Source organism: Cheilinus undulatus, linkage group 2 (assembly GCF_018320785.1).
Source record: "Cheilinus undulatus linkage group 2, ASM1832078v1, whole genome shotgun sequence".
Classification (NCBI taxonomy): Eukaryota; Metazoa; Chordata; class Actinopteri; order Labriformes; family Labridae; genus Cheilinus; species Cheilinus undulatus.
In genome coordinates, this window is record NC_054866.1 from 48,475,410 (window position 1) to 48,490,673 (window position 15,264).

Here is a 15,264-nt window from a genome sequence, read left to right on the forward strand (position 1 = left end):
CACTGGGATTCATTTTATTCCTTGTGAATGATAGCTTTTCAAGCATTTAGATTTATCTTCCTAGTAGTGTTAACATTTCAAATGAAAATGTAGTGATATGTGGTAGTTTGAGCAGTTATCAATTCACACTGCAGCTGCATGTATTGTTGTCATTAAGGCCCCCCATAAGAGGGATAAAGGGGAGAGCTTTCTTGGACCCAACCAATGGGGGTCCAGGAAAATTATGGTCCATCTTTACTCCGTAAAGTTAAGCTGTGATAACCAAATTTTATCTTTCACCTGAATAATAACCACTTATATCAAAGCAGCAAAAATAAATTCTATTTATGTGTGCCGTAGTAAAATAAACCCTTTTTCAAAATGCAAACAACTTTTCTTAAAACCAAATTACCTTTCTAGATAGTTTTAACAATGTGGACGGGCACAATAACTGAGCCACTTGGAAAGTAATGTCAGACTTCAGAGCTAAGCCATGATGTAACAACTTCAAGGGAAAAATAATTTAAAAAATGCAAAAATTGGTTAAAGTGGCCCAAAAACTGGCAAAAATGGGAAAAAAGTGACAGAAATGAGTAAGAGGAAAACATGATAGAAACAAATGGGTGGCTAAAGTGGGGGAAAGGAGTTTAAAAATTTGGTGAAAGACTGCAAAATTGGTCAAAAGTGGAAAAAAATGTGAAAATTTGACAGAAAAAAAAGTGGCACAAATAAATTATTTTAACATTTGAACCCAATAGTAGCCTGACACACTCCTCAGCTCCTAAATGAGTTACTGTTAGCAACAACGCTAGCACCAATGCTGCTGATAAAACCCAAGCATTGATATCATCAGCAAATCACATTCAGAGAGACCCAGAGACCCCACCAATCAGAGACAACTCTGGGACCCTCAGGATTGTGAAGACTGTGGCAAACATCTCCAATTAATTGTTTTTCTTAAAAGGAGGATGATATCTTACAAACTTTTGTCTTCTACAGGAGCATTATTTTAGACTCAGGTAGTTCATGGTAAGTCGAACTTGTATATCTCCGGCATCATGGCCAATAATCAAACCCACAATAGGGAAAATCAATGGGATTTTACTTCTGGAACCACACTGATGAGCTCTATTAACTTCCTGTTTGGATACGGGTCTTGATAGAGGAAATAAGGGAACAGTAAACAGGTAAATGTTTGACAACAGAAGGTTTAGATGATTTTTGACTTGTCCACTGAGCTGTCTGTGAATTTTCAAACTGAAATGAGACATTAAGAAACAGTGATGGACATTTTTTACATCACTGAGGCTGCTGACAGGGACAATAGAGCATGCGGTTTATTGTGATTTAAGATGAGTGCACTAATTAGGATTTTAATCGTGGTAAATCTTGACACTCCTTTTTATAAACACTTCATTCTTAATCAGTTATCGGTATCGTGTTACATTAGGGCATAACAGCCTGTCAGCATTAGCGTGGGAATTTAAAATCTACATCTCTGCAGCACTGCAGGCCAAAAGAAAAGATTGTTTTCCCCCACATGTGGACGCCCCACTCTCCGCTATGACATGATGCTGACTGTATCTTTATTTGGCATCACTGTCTGCTGAATGAAAACAATACACTCTATATGTACACTGATTTACTATTTACAGCGCGTGTGGAGAAACGCATTCATCCATACAGTGTATAAGACTAGCATCACCACGTTATAAGAACCTCCAATAGTAAACAAACTTCATGTAATTGTTACTGTAAACATTTCACTCCTTTTTTCACACAGTGCTCCACCTCCTGTGTAAAGATGGGTGGAGCTGTACCAGCAAAGGAGAGGAGGGAGGGACAAACGGAGGTGTGGTTACCCTCCATGCAACTTGGATGGATACATCATATCTGGTGTGCACAGGCTTCTTTTGTATTTTCTTCCTGATCAGTGGTCTGATCCTATCTAACAACTTCTCCGATTTACCTTAAACTCACCTGGCTTTAAATAAACTAACTCCACAGAAAGAAACAGCGCTCCAGCAGCTCGCCTCTCACCTCTAAATGTCACAACCACTTTCTCTCTTGCTCCATCTTCCCTCTGCTAAATTTGCTGCTCTAACCTTTTGTTTTCACTCTCCTCGCCCATCAGAAAACTTCCCCTGGCCTTCATCATGCCTGTATCGGTGCGTGCATGTTTGTAATGATCTGTTTACACATGCCCAAAAGAGTGTGTGTGTGTTTGTGTGTGAACATGAATCTGATCCCTGCTCCTCCTGTGGGCTGCAGGGAGCCCTGTCAACAGATGAATCTTGACTTGTTTCATGTGGTCAGTGTGGACTGAGTGTTGATGTGCGTGTTGCTGTGCAGGATTCCTCCAGAACTCGCAGCATCTCCTTTTTAAAAGCCTCTGATGTGGCAGTAAGCCTCCAGGCTGGAGAAGAGGATGTAGAGGAACCACAGACCCAGGAACAGCAGGGTGGTGAGGAGACGGGGCACCCTCGGACCGCCCAGCTCCCCGCCGATGGAGGGCCGGCGTCTGAACAGGAGCACGGCCATGCAAATGAAAGCGAAGATAGTGAAGAGTGTGACGGAGAAGGCCAGAGACCCCGGCTCCACTGTGAATGGTTGCCCTTTAATTTTCCAGTAGATGGCGGCCACCGACCACGCCACGCCGATCCCCAGGAACACGTTGACGGCGTTGCTACCGGTGACGTTACCAACAGAGGCATCAGCATGCTGGTCCTGAATGGCCGCGACTTTGCTGGCAAACGTGTCTGGATGAGAGAAACAGGAAGAAAGATCAAATCAGGACATTGGTGCAGATCAGTGAGTGTCCACTTCAGGTTTTCTGCAAAACCCAGGAATTCTCATTAGGTCCCATATTAGAACACCTTGCTTAAAGGAAAATAAAAAATTAGTTTTCACCCTAGTAAAAAAAAACAACAAAAGTTTCAAAAGTTACTGTACTGATAGGGATGTTTTTAATGACCTCTTCTATTTTGACCCTATGGGCTTGATGATTAGTAATGCATTAATTTGGACATGCCTTAGTTGACTTAAGCTTGATGTATACCTCTGAGTCATATCTTTGCTGTTGCATGTGTTTATAGGTTCATGTAGCCCTGAACCAGAAGAAGCTTAATGCACACAGTCCACTGTCCACCTCCCTTAGTAATGCAACAGTGCATCCAAACAGAGCAGACTTTAATCTCTCTGATTGTTCTGCAGAGAAGTTGGTCTGAGTGGAGAAACCAACAACTGTCCTGCACTTTAAGACTAAACAGTTAAAGTATGTTAAAAATAGTTTGTGTTAACTTAGAAACAAATATATAGCTGTATCATATCTATTTTTCTGACTAAACACATTTTTAGTTTTAAGTAAATAGTACTCAATCATTCTAAGTATTTTTTGTAAATGTACTGAAATTATTTGCTGACCATCTCTTAATCTGCAGAATTTTCCCCCGTGTCTTTGGGCATTAGACAATTTTGCACCATAAGTGAAGTTATTGACTCAGTTAGAGGAGTCCCACCTGTGGAAAACATTATGAGGAAGATGTCCTTTCTGCATAATGCACTTGTCAGTCTTTCACAGTAAGACTGAACAATTAAAGGTTGGTAACAAATGAGTTGCTTTGACCTAAAAATCCAAAAAAGTTATTTTGGAAACCTGCAGAGTTTTCCCAGAAAGCCTTTAGAAGAGTAATAAGAGTTTGAACATGTTGTTTTGAGTTGGATTTGAATAGAACTATCAAGTGTGGGAAATGTACAAGTAAAACTGACTTGATATAACTTAAAATGGCTAAGTACTTGCTAAAAGTATTTGGTTTTACTTGAAATTGTCTACTACTATGGAATGGGTATTACTTACACTCTTAGTCATTTGAACATCTTACTTAATTTATCAAGTGTTAATTACAAAGTATTTTAAGTTATTTAAACTCAAGTGCAAGTGCATAACACTAAAAAAATTTTGTAGCTAATTAGTTAACTTTGCTGAGGTCATAAAGTTATTCTTACCTATTCTTTAAGGCAGTTAGTTTGCTTGATGTTCTAAAGTAAGTTTTACTTATTGAGTTTTACAGTGTACATGCACCTCAGCAAAAACTATAGAGCTTTTTTATAACCTGACATGCCAGATGAATGTGTTTCACACGTCCATCTGGAAAACCTCTCATTTACAGCGTTTGGGAAAGGGCCTTTGAAATAAAACTCAGAGGGTGATCGGATGAATGTTCTGTCTGTCACATCTTTACGGGCCAATCAGAGCAACAAAACATGTGACTTCGTAGTCCCAAACTAAGGTGTGCTGCTACCGAGAGTAAACTCCATAAAGAACTGCATAATGCGAACCATGGTGACTGTAGACATGTCAGTACATGACTTTTGTCGTTTTTGAAAAGAAAACAACTCACTGCTGTTCTTTGTTCTTCTTTTAACGAAGAAATGTCATCAAGTTCTGATAAAACTGGCGCTTTAGCAGCATCCACGCTAATGTCTTCCGCCATAATTGCACCGGCCTCTTCTCGCTGCTTGCATATGTCACGACTCCACCGCACCCGAAAGTACTGCCCCTTGATGCTGATTGGTCCTGTCACTTTCTAACCAGGCCCAAACTGTTCAGATGGGAGCTTTGCAAGATGGATTTGCCAGTAAGAAACATTGAAACAGGTGAATCCTTCTGCTTTGCAAGGTTAGCTTTTGTACTCTTCAAATACTAAAATTATAAGTAATATCATAGTACTATTTTTTAATTAGGACATAAACGGTCCACTTTTGTTGATTATTACATTTTCAGGAGAGCTTCTAAATGTGTCACCCTTACTGCAGTTCCTTCACCGCTCACACAAAATGAAAAAAGTACCCTCATATACCTGGAATAGAAGTTCCCAGTGCTACGAACACCACAGCTGTCACTGTGTCTTTTAGCCCCACGGTGCAGCCAAAGTGTGACGCCAAATCTCCAATGATGGCGGTGAGGAGGCCGATGACGCTGATGGAGACCAAGAAGCAGGCCCAGCCGTTCCAGTACTCTGTGGGTGGGACGCAGGCGAACAGAACCTTCCAGAAGACAGTAAGGAAATGCATGACGTAGTCATAACAAGATGGAAGACGCTCCTCACGACCCTCCTCATCTTCGTCACCGTCACCTGAAGGAAAAGAATCAGAAACTTAAGATTATTGTATTTTACAGTTTAAACAGTGTGGAGCACTGATTTATTTCTTTTTATTATTCTCCTGTCTTATGAAAGAGATGCAGTCTTTATTAAAGCTTTGGTTACTGTCAGTAATGCTCCCCTTCTTCCACTAGATGGCGGTCTTGGATAAAAACTCCCCATCTGTTGTTGAACAGGAACATTACTCTGCATGGTCTGCCGAGGGACGTGTTCAATAATTCATATTTGTCAATTCTGTGACATAACAAGGCCCTAAAGTTGTTTGTTTATTCGGCAGGATTCTGTGAAGTCGATGCATCAAGTTAGAGGCTGATGGAGTCTTTTACATCTGATGTTAATGAGCTTTATTGATCCGTAGGGCAGGGATACAAAACAGGTAACTTCATTAATGCAACACATTTAAAAACAACAGGAGTTGAACCTTAGAGCTTCACAGCAGACACAGAAGAAGACAAGAATGAAATAAAGCAAAGTTTACGGATATGATTTTAACCAAAGAGATTACAGTTAAGAGACATAAAGGAGCAACAATAAACAACACAGATTTTTAGAAACAAAAAAACACTGTAATAGTAGTGCATTCATTAAAAACTTGCTGTTTACTACGCACAAACATCATGAACATTGACACCACTGTTAAAGATGGATCTCTAAACTTTAGGTGATCAGTTTCTTCTAACTATAGAGAAAGTGTTTTTCTACAGTCTGGTAGCTGTTGTTCCACTAAATGTCACACACACACACACACCCCCACACACACAGGTACGGACACACAGGAAGCTCACCTGCGCTGACAGTGACTGCCTCCACAAATTGTTCCCTCCAGGAGTGTGTGCCGATCACCAGCGCCAGGTTGGTCTTCTTAATGAGCTTGTCGACAGTGCTCTGACAATAAAACAAACATCCCCATTTATTAGCCACCAATTACAGCTGAGAGAAGGTGACAGGGTCAGTCATGTGACCTCACCTGTCAACACACAGGACTGTAACGTTTCAGCAGAAAAGTGTGGCTGAACAACAGGCTGTCAGATTATTTTCTCATGTTCACATTAGAACGATCAGTTTAGTTTCATACTTTGTTGTTCCTGCTAATAAACAAAGACCGATCAATTAAAGTGACCTGAGGGAACTTGATGTTGCCCACTGCTTTATGGACTGTCGTTCAAGGTTTTGAGTTCTGGAGTTCTTCCTGCTGTCTCATCCTTCCAGTGCAGGATCAGTGCAGATCAGACCTGGACTGTAAAGGAGCTAAGAGTGGCTGTCTCAACCTGGAAGGTTCATGCTGCAGCTTTTAGCAAACATCTGAGATACATTCCAAAAATTCTGTTGGTAGCAGCTGTGACTCTGTATTTAATATTTTCACAGGACAAAGGGGAGCATGGCAGAAAAAGTTTGGGGACCACTGTGCTCGTGTTAGCTTAGGTTAATCAATCTTGACTTTGGCTGTGACATTAACAAAATCCAGGATTTAAAGACACAATGCATAGATTTTTTGCAGTGAAACATCTATATTCATTTAAAAGTGATCATTTCTATGTTATACATTGATCTTAAAGGGGACATAATATGCAAAAATCACTTTTTCAGGCTTTTCTAACATGTGTCCCTGGCCTGTCCACAATCCCCTCAAGTACCAGAAAAATCCATTCCCTCTCCCCCTCTCTTTCTCCACCTTTCAGAAAATGTGCGCTGAAACAAGCCATTCTCAGATTTTACATCTAGTGACCTCACCAGGGGCCTAAGCACTTGCCCCCAGGTTTGGTTGGCCCCCCCCCCCCCACTTGGAGGAAAGTTCCGCCCTCCTCTACTGATCCTCTCGGCTACCAGCTGAGATGCTGGATAGCTTAGTGGGTTACCCTGCCGACTAGGGTCTGGGAGATTGATGTTTCAAATCCCACTCTAAACTTTGGAAAAAAAATGAAAAAGTGTCTGTAATATCACGAGTGCTACATCCATTTACTGAGAGGGGTGTGGTTATTACCATTTAAAGCCACAGACACAAAAAACAGCTCGTTCTGAGAAGGGCTGAAATAGAGGGGATTTTAGACATGCAAAAATACAATACTGGAGTGTTTTTTTCAGCAACAAACTTCACAGGCATGTTTTAGGGACTTCTGAGACCAATATAAACTTGTCTTTAAAGGGTAAAATATGTCCCCTTTGACTGAGTTTTTACAGAATCTCAAATATCTACTAAGGTTTCGAAGACAGAGAAATTCTTATTTTTTATAATTTTGACAGGACATGTCATAACTTTTGAGTTTGATATCTTAAACTCAACTCTTTTCCACGGAAACCAACACTCCCTAACCCCCCATGAGATCTCTGAGCACCAGAGATCTCAAAGGGGAAGGGTGCAAGGATTTGTCTGTCCTCATGTTCTTAAATTTAGAAAGAAATAATAACTAAAATCATGATCAAATGCTAATTATATGGGTCATAAAAAGGTCCATTAGAAAGACAATAACATGTGTAGACCATGTTAACAATAAAAATATACTTCCGTGTTTTTATTTGTTTGGGTCCCGGGGGGGTTCCACTCTCTCTTAGACACGAGGGGCGGGCTTTGAGGAAAAAGGTTGGGTACCACTGCTCTACCTAAAGAACGTGACAGTTTAATAAAGGCTTTTTAAAGCTAATGTGAAGACAAGTGCCTTGGTTTCTGTAAGGATATTTTTCAAGATTTGTTTACACTCTTCACCAAAAGCACTTGCCTTTTTTAACTAATACTTCTAGGTTTAGAGGCTCTGCAGTCTTGTTTTATCAGACTCTTGGATGTCTTCTACGCTCTGTTGATAACAGAAGGCCCTAGGCTTTTAAACCTCTTGAAACTTGCCTGCCTAAATTTCACACAGGAGCACGTTCCAGACGAAGTTTTATATCTTGTTGGTAAATCCTTTTTATCTTTTATTCATAACATTTCAAACGAGCTGAGAGGCATAAAACAATATAATATTTCCTCTGTGACAGCTTACAGAGTCTCATAAGGGAACTGAAACATTTCCTCAATTAAGCACCCATGGTTTAAATTTTCATCAGAGCAAAAACAGATGGATTTGCTGTAAAATAATATAATCATTCTGTGTGCTGGGCTTTTGTGAAATGAGACTGGTAGCCAAGTCAGCTTATGAAATATTAATTTGTAGAGCTTATTGTCGGAGTGGCATGCATGTGTATGAGCAGAAATGGCCTTGGGGGTTGCTTTAAAATACACCTGAGCTTAATGCACATTTCAAATATTTGGATGCAGTTGACTTCCCCTCTCTCTCTCTTTGCTCTCCATGCACAGGTGAGCATGTTGGAAGCACAGCTCTCTGTGTGCACGCCTCGGGCTTGCAGCTGTTTCAAGGGCAACATACTCACTTTTAATAATTCAAACCCACATTAGACCTGCTCCCTGAGAGGGGCTAGGACCTGCTCCAACTATGTGAGACAGAATATAAGGGTGGATTTTATAACATGACTAGAAAAGCACAGCTCAGTGCTTTCTGCCTATGAAATGAGCTTCCCCCAAACAGTGTGCAGAGTTGAAGCACAGCTGGAAAAACTGCTCTTAGTTTTGACTTTAGGGGCAAAATGTTAAAATATATTTAATATAAGTCTGGTTAAATGAATGTTCAGTGGTCTTCACCTGCAGCTTTAGATCTCTGATATTACACAACTGCTTTACAAAAGCAGTTTTATTACATGTCCATGCTTCATTGACAGTTCTTTTTATTATTCTAATTATAATGGGATGATAAGCTGAAGCAATAAACTTCAAAACAGCTCTAAACTCCCATCAATAAGTCATCGGCACTTTCATCAGAATACAGGCAGTAAAAATAAAAAGGAGCTTGGCTGAAATAAACCTGCACACTGCAAGGTGAGCAGTATAAATCACAGCCATGCTGTTCTCTGTGGCTAAAAAGAATAAATTAAAAGTTCACCTTGAACTCATACGACTCCTCGATCACCACCTCCAGGCGGCTGTGCTCTCCCAGGATTGGCTTCCCCATCTCGGCTATCCTGCGGGCCTCCTCCTCCTCAGCACTCATCTGGCCCTCCGCCCCGTCTTAGGGAAGAAGAGATGGAGGAGAAACAACACCAGCAGTGAGTGTAGGAACTAAAATGCATGTCACAAGTTGTTCAAGTTCTGCCTCCATCGATAACACATGGTGAGTCAGCGTTTTATTTAGAGCTGCACTGCATCGCTGGTGTGTGTCAGCGTACGAGCTGGTGTGTTTTCTCACATAGTGTGGGAGAGCGACATGAGACGATGACATAAGGAGGATTTGTGACTCCGTGTGTGTGCAGAAAAATAAAAACAGAAGCACAGAGAGTCTAGAGAGGAAAGAAAAGAAAAAGCAGAGGAGGAAAGTTTCTTCAAAACCTTCCAAACTCTGACATTTTGTTGTTCTGCTGAAGTTCAGGAGTAAATCATAAATATTCTATCACAGGTTTGGACTTTTTATAAAAATAAGACAACGATGGCTCTAACTACACCATCAGATCCACTGGAAAGCTCCACCGTTCATAAACCTCGCCTGTTAAGCTCTGGTTATAGGAGCTGTGCATGTCTACTACCTGCTTTTATCACCATAATTGCCTCGTCCAATCACCTTCTGAAATTTTTTGAAAAGCCCTGCCCTTCCCAAATGCTCTGTCTTGGAGGTTTCCCAGCAGAATGTGAAATATAAATGCGATGGATATACGAACCAGAAACAGTCTATCTGGTGGGTCAGGTTAGGGGTCACCGCTTCACCGCTTCGAATGGACCAAAGTCTGGTAGCTCGAGATTTGCCAGCTAACCTCCTGAGCACTAATGAGAGTCCTTCAACAAGACGCCAAACCATCACTACTCAGGCATTTGGTCGAGTGCAGCTAACCTTGCAAAGCAGATAGCCTGGACAAACTCCATGTCAATCATCAGTTTATATCTTCAGCCACCTGACCTGGAAGGCTGAAAGTGCTCATGATGGAGGCATCTGACTCTGACTGCTGTGTGGAGCTGCATTTTATTCTCCATCTAAATTCCAAGTCTTTTTATCCAAGACTCAACTTTTGATCTGTTTTTACAGAAACTCAATGGTCAGCCATTATTCATATATTTTTTAATGGGTTGAGACTGGCAGAAATATTGCAAAAATGGCCAGATAAAGTGGTAAAAAGGGGTTAGAGAGTGGCAAAAATGGGTGATAAGTGTCAAAATGGCTTGTGGAGTGGCACAAAGGGACAAATATTGTCAGGAAAAGTGGTGAATGGAGGTTAAATGTGGCAAAAATTGGAAAAAGAGGGGAAAAAGTACAAAAAATGAGTTTAAGCTACAAAAAATGTGCAAAAAAGTAATAAAAGGGGTTAAAAAGTAGTAAAAATGGATATAAGAGTGGTCCGAAGGGATAAAATATGCAGGAAAAGTGGTTTAAAAGGGGTTACAGAATGGCAAAAATTGTGTTAAAGAGGCAAAAAGGGGCAAAAAGTATCAAAAATGGCTAAAGAATGACATATAGGGGCAATGACTGGCAGGAAAGTTACAAAAAAGGGTTAAGGAGTGGCAAAATGGTCAAAAAAGTGGCAAAAACTGGTTTAAAAGTGGCAAAAATGATCAAACGGGTTAAGAGTGGCAAAAAATGTTGCAGAAATGACCGAGTGAGGTAGTGAAAAGGGGTTAAAAAGCATCAAAAATGAGCTAATACTGGGGAGGGCCCATTCTCTGGGATTTTCAGGGGCCCAGCAAATTCTGTGGGCAGGCCTGCCTCCTTATGGCCTGCTGCATTATAGCTAATAGGGATAAAGCTCACTGGTTATGCCTAAACATCTCCTGTGTTTTGAAAGCTGACACAAATATGAATACTATGTTAATCAGACCAAAATATTTCTTTAAATTTTGTACATTTCAAATTCTGACCCCCAGAGTCTCTGACTAAATCTGGCGCTTGTGCGAATGGACTTAACGACCACTGGAGGACAAAATCATGTACACTAAGCGTCAGCCACAAAAACTGAAGACATTTGTGTTTGGTAGATTACTTCTTTGTTGTTACAATGGGAATGTATCTTATACTGTTAGATAGAATGTTTATTTCCTCTTTAAATGCTGCCACATTTGGAAGGATCATGCATCTGTAGGATGAGCAGCAGAGCTGAGTATGTGGGTTGAACCCATGAAAAATTTGCCAGATCTTTTCTGCGAATGCCAAACAGCTTATTCTGCCACTGCCTCTTGTTTGGTGGATTGGATGATTGAAGTCTGAAGAAACAAGACATATTGGCAATTTAACAATTTATTTATTATACAAACAGGAGCCTCAGTAGAGTGAAAACCATCTCTTGCAGACTGAATAAGATTCTCCTCCAGTACTTTACTTTACTTTGCCATGGTCATGTCCCCTCTACCTTTACAAGCCCTCCAGGGTCAGCTGCCAAGAAGCATCCCCACAGCATGATGCTGCCACCACTGTGCTTCACAGAGGGGATGTTGTGTTTCCTTCACCTTTCCCCTGAGTTGTTTGGAGTTTTCTTTTTTTGTCTTCATGGTGTAATAGTTGCCAGGGATAATGATTAAACAGTGTTATTAGGGGTTAAGACCAAAAATACAACCAGAAATCCCTGCAATTCGCTTCAAAGAGTGGCTTTTATGATGGGACTTTATTTAACTGGTGGTCTTGTTTTTTGCATTCCTGTTGTCATTGTTCCAAAGTTTTGATGCCCTTAAGTAGAAAGTGTGTTTCTATGCTATCCATTAGCACTATCAGACTTCAGTCCTCTTTAAATGCAATAACTAACTAATGAGGGATTACTTTAGAGTCAAAAGTCTTGTCTCGTGGTCAAACAGTAAAACTAAAGAGAGGCTGTTTGGCTCCGGAAACAGCTCAGAAACATGAACCTCTCTGTGCTGAGTGTTTCTGTACGTCTGCTCTAAGAGGCTTTTTCTCATTCAGCCCTTTTCTCCATCGTGTCAGAGGAGGGGAGTATGGAGAGAGAGTGTTTGGGTGCATGGTGTGTAGAGCAGGCAGAGATTACAGCCCTCCTTCCCCTCTCTTCAAAGGCGGCTGTGTCTAATTATGAAAAGACTGTCAGAGTAAAGCACCGTGTGGCAACCGTCCCTGCTGCATTCACTGACACTATTTCAAGCTGGCATAAACACTAAAAAGACTCACATGGCTTGACTCTCCTCTGAGTATTAACATCATCAACGTTTCGTCAGACAGTCGTTCTCCCACCTGCTGTGAGAGTCAGCTGAGGTGAGTGATAAATCGCCCTCAGGACCACAAACGTCATTATGTGTTATCATGGCTGCAGGCCTCCCACTCCTCTCTTTATGCTCTGATTTCTGCTCTGGCTGCTTCCATCTTCAGTCATTCGAGGTTAAAGCTGCTTGGCTTCTTTGCTCTCTGGTGCCTCCATGTGGCAGCAAAAAGCATTTCACATTTTAGGAAGATTCGCTAGTTTTTGGCTCCGGGATTCAACTTAACTCAGATGAGTTGGATACCTTTAAGCAGAGAGCAGCCCAACTCATTAGCAGGACAGGATTTAGATTTGGCTGCATTTCTAATCAAATCAGAAACATTCCCAGAATAAAAAAAATTAATGGAGTATAAAAATGACAAGACTGTCTCTCTCATAGTTTCAAAATTGCTCTAAAAAAGCTGTAAAGTCGCAAACATTATAACTGCACAAGATTTTCTTTATCTAAATTATTAATGTTATGAGATTCTTGGTGTGCTGTTAATTATTTTGCATCATCGTTTTTTTTTATTTTCAGCCATTTTGATGGGACTTTTTTTGGCCTCTACTCAAAATTTTGAAGTCCTATTTGAAAACCAGAGTATTTCTGCATCTCTACAGTGAGCTTTATTGTGATGTCAGTCACATTATTACTTCTATGAAACACTGTAGCTTCTCCTTTGGGGATATTCACTACACAACAAAAGTTATCACACCACATTTTTCAAATTTGATATGGTTGAAGTAGTTAAAATCCTGTTCTGATATTGGGGTAATTTCTTTTATGAATTATTTAAAAAAGCATGCAACTTCTTTTGAACCCTCTTTGCTGCACCAACACATTGACAATCTTCCTGTTCCAAAACATTGCAAACATATTTGTGCAATTAAAACAGTGCATCTCTTTTTCTTGCAGCAGCTTAAAAACATAAATAAAAAACACTTATGAGGGGCAGAGATGGCCTAGGTCTAAATCTGACCTATGGCTCCTTTTCTGCATGCCATACCTGACTCTTTTGCCCTGTTTCTTACTCTACCCATGCTTCTATATCTCTATAATAAAGGCACAAAAATTTCAACAATAAATCTTTAAAAAGTACTGAAGATCTGAAGTTTTTTTTAAAGTCTGTCTTTTGGGCATTTTGGCTTTATTTAATAGGACAGATGAATAAAGATAGGAAACTTACCGTTCTCAAAAAATCAATATGGCAATACAACCCCAAATGCTCCTTGCTCATATGTGTACTGATGCAGACGTTACAGATGTAAATGCTGAGACGGCAGTTTTGAAATACACATTCACTTTGATGCAGAAAGGTCACCAGATGGCAGCAGAAGCTAATAATGTAGCACATGCTTCAGCCCAAAATAAGATAGTGGTGACATAAATGAGAAAGTCTATCAGCTGCCAGCGAGGTTAAAAACAAAGATACTGGATTATTTTGGGTTTCTTAAAATTCCAGAAGTCAGGAGTTTGACATTAGTCATGCAATATGCAAGCTGTGTAAAAAAGGTAAAATACTGTAGCAACACCATCTACAGGACACCAGGCTAATTAGCCATTGGCAACAACAGCTAGGTGTGCTAAATCGAGCCGATTTGTGCCATCACATCCAGCACTAAATGATACTGTAAATTTCTAAATTGAATCAGATAGTCAAAAGCAGCACGTTTATGCTTTAATTGTAAAGACTTGAACCGTACAGTTTAGCTGATAAAAGCTTCAGACAGCTGCTTATTGAGTTTGAGTAACACCGTTAATCCACATTTGGTTCATTAGAAAAACTGCGTTGCCTACGCAGGATGCAAATTACTGACAAACACTGTGCACTTTCAAGCACATTTTTACCTGATTTTTGAGCATGCAATTGGTTTGCAATGTGTAGTTTGTGGGACACAACGACCGACCCTGGCCTAATTAGCTTTTCCTTACATGGATGAATTTCTGTGAGTGCAGAACCACAAGTGGATTCTCAAATGCCTGGGCACTTTTCCTGTGTAAACTTTCAAACAGCGTGTGAAATCACCATGACCTTGGCAGGAGGACCTGTTTGATGCACCATCCGCTTCTAAAATAAAAGAACAAGCAGGAAATATCTACATCCATCCAGCTGGCTGTAATGGTGAGCCGTCTACAGATGAGTTGCTTTAAAGAGGTGACACCTTTATGTGAGTCATGGGAGATAAAATTGGTTTGATTTTATTATGATGAATAATTTTGGGATAATAAATGCACATACATCAATCATGGGTTAAAGCATTGCTGTATTTGGTTGATTTAATGGTGTCTAAAATGGTAGCATATAAGATGAACTGTTTGGAAGCAGAAAGAACTGATTCTTTCTGAGCTGAGTCAAATGATCCGATCACTAATAAAATGTAAATTCCCATCGCTGTAGCGATACAATGGTGAATGTTTATGCTGTGTTTCCAGGTTTGTACTAAATACAACTAAAATAGTAAGAATTTTTTTTCAGTGTTGGTATCTTGGCAAAAAATAAATCTGAAAAACATATATGGGACTTTTAAAAATAAATTTTTGATGTTTGTCACTGTCTGTCCTCAGTCGTGGCCGTACAAACTCAAACAAATACAAGTGTGCTTAAATCAAAGCTGACATTAAGATATTAAGACAAGTATGAAAATAACAGCTAGAGAGACAACAGAGAGGACTGTTTCAAGTTTAAAATGTTAAATATTATAGCAAATGTATTTATCAACAGCTCAGTGATTACAAATAGGATAGTCTGACTCACTTCTTGGAGCTCTGATGATCTGGATTTAAGTTTTCTAAAGTGTAGGATCCATTAAACTTTGCTTTTGCTGTTATTCCCCGCAGTAAGAAAAGCTGCTGTTCTGAATTCTTTGTGGGACATGTTTATTATCCAAAATCAACGGGTATCAGTATGGATATGGT

At 40.1% G+C, this 15,264-nt stretch overlaps 1 protein-coding gene across 2 annotated transcripts in view; it reads right to left on the reverse strand.

Moving 5' to 3' along the window:
- Window positions 1-483: 483 nt before the first annotated feature.
- slc8a2b (solute carrier family 8 member 2b) overlaps window positions 484-15,264 on the reverse strand; it is a 255,395-nt gene continuing 240,614 nt past the window's right edge. For both annotated transcript variants that reach the window (XM_041805899.1, XM_041805907.1), the window contains 4 exons: window positions 9,071-9,195; window positions 5,927-6,026; window positions 4,839-5,114; window positions 484-2,738 (listed from right to left, as the gene is read on the reverse strand). In XM_041805899.1, the coding sequence (XP_041661833.1) occupies window positions 2,362-2,738; window positions 4,839-5,114; window positions 5,927-6,026; window positions 9,071-9,195 (878 nt within the window). In that variant the 3' untranslated portion in view covers window positions 484-2,361. The remainder of the gene's footprint in view (window positions 2,739-4,838; window positions 5,115-5,926; window positions 6,027-9,070; window positions 9,196-15,264) is intronic.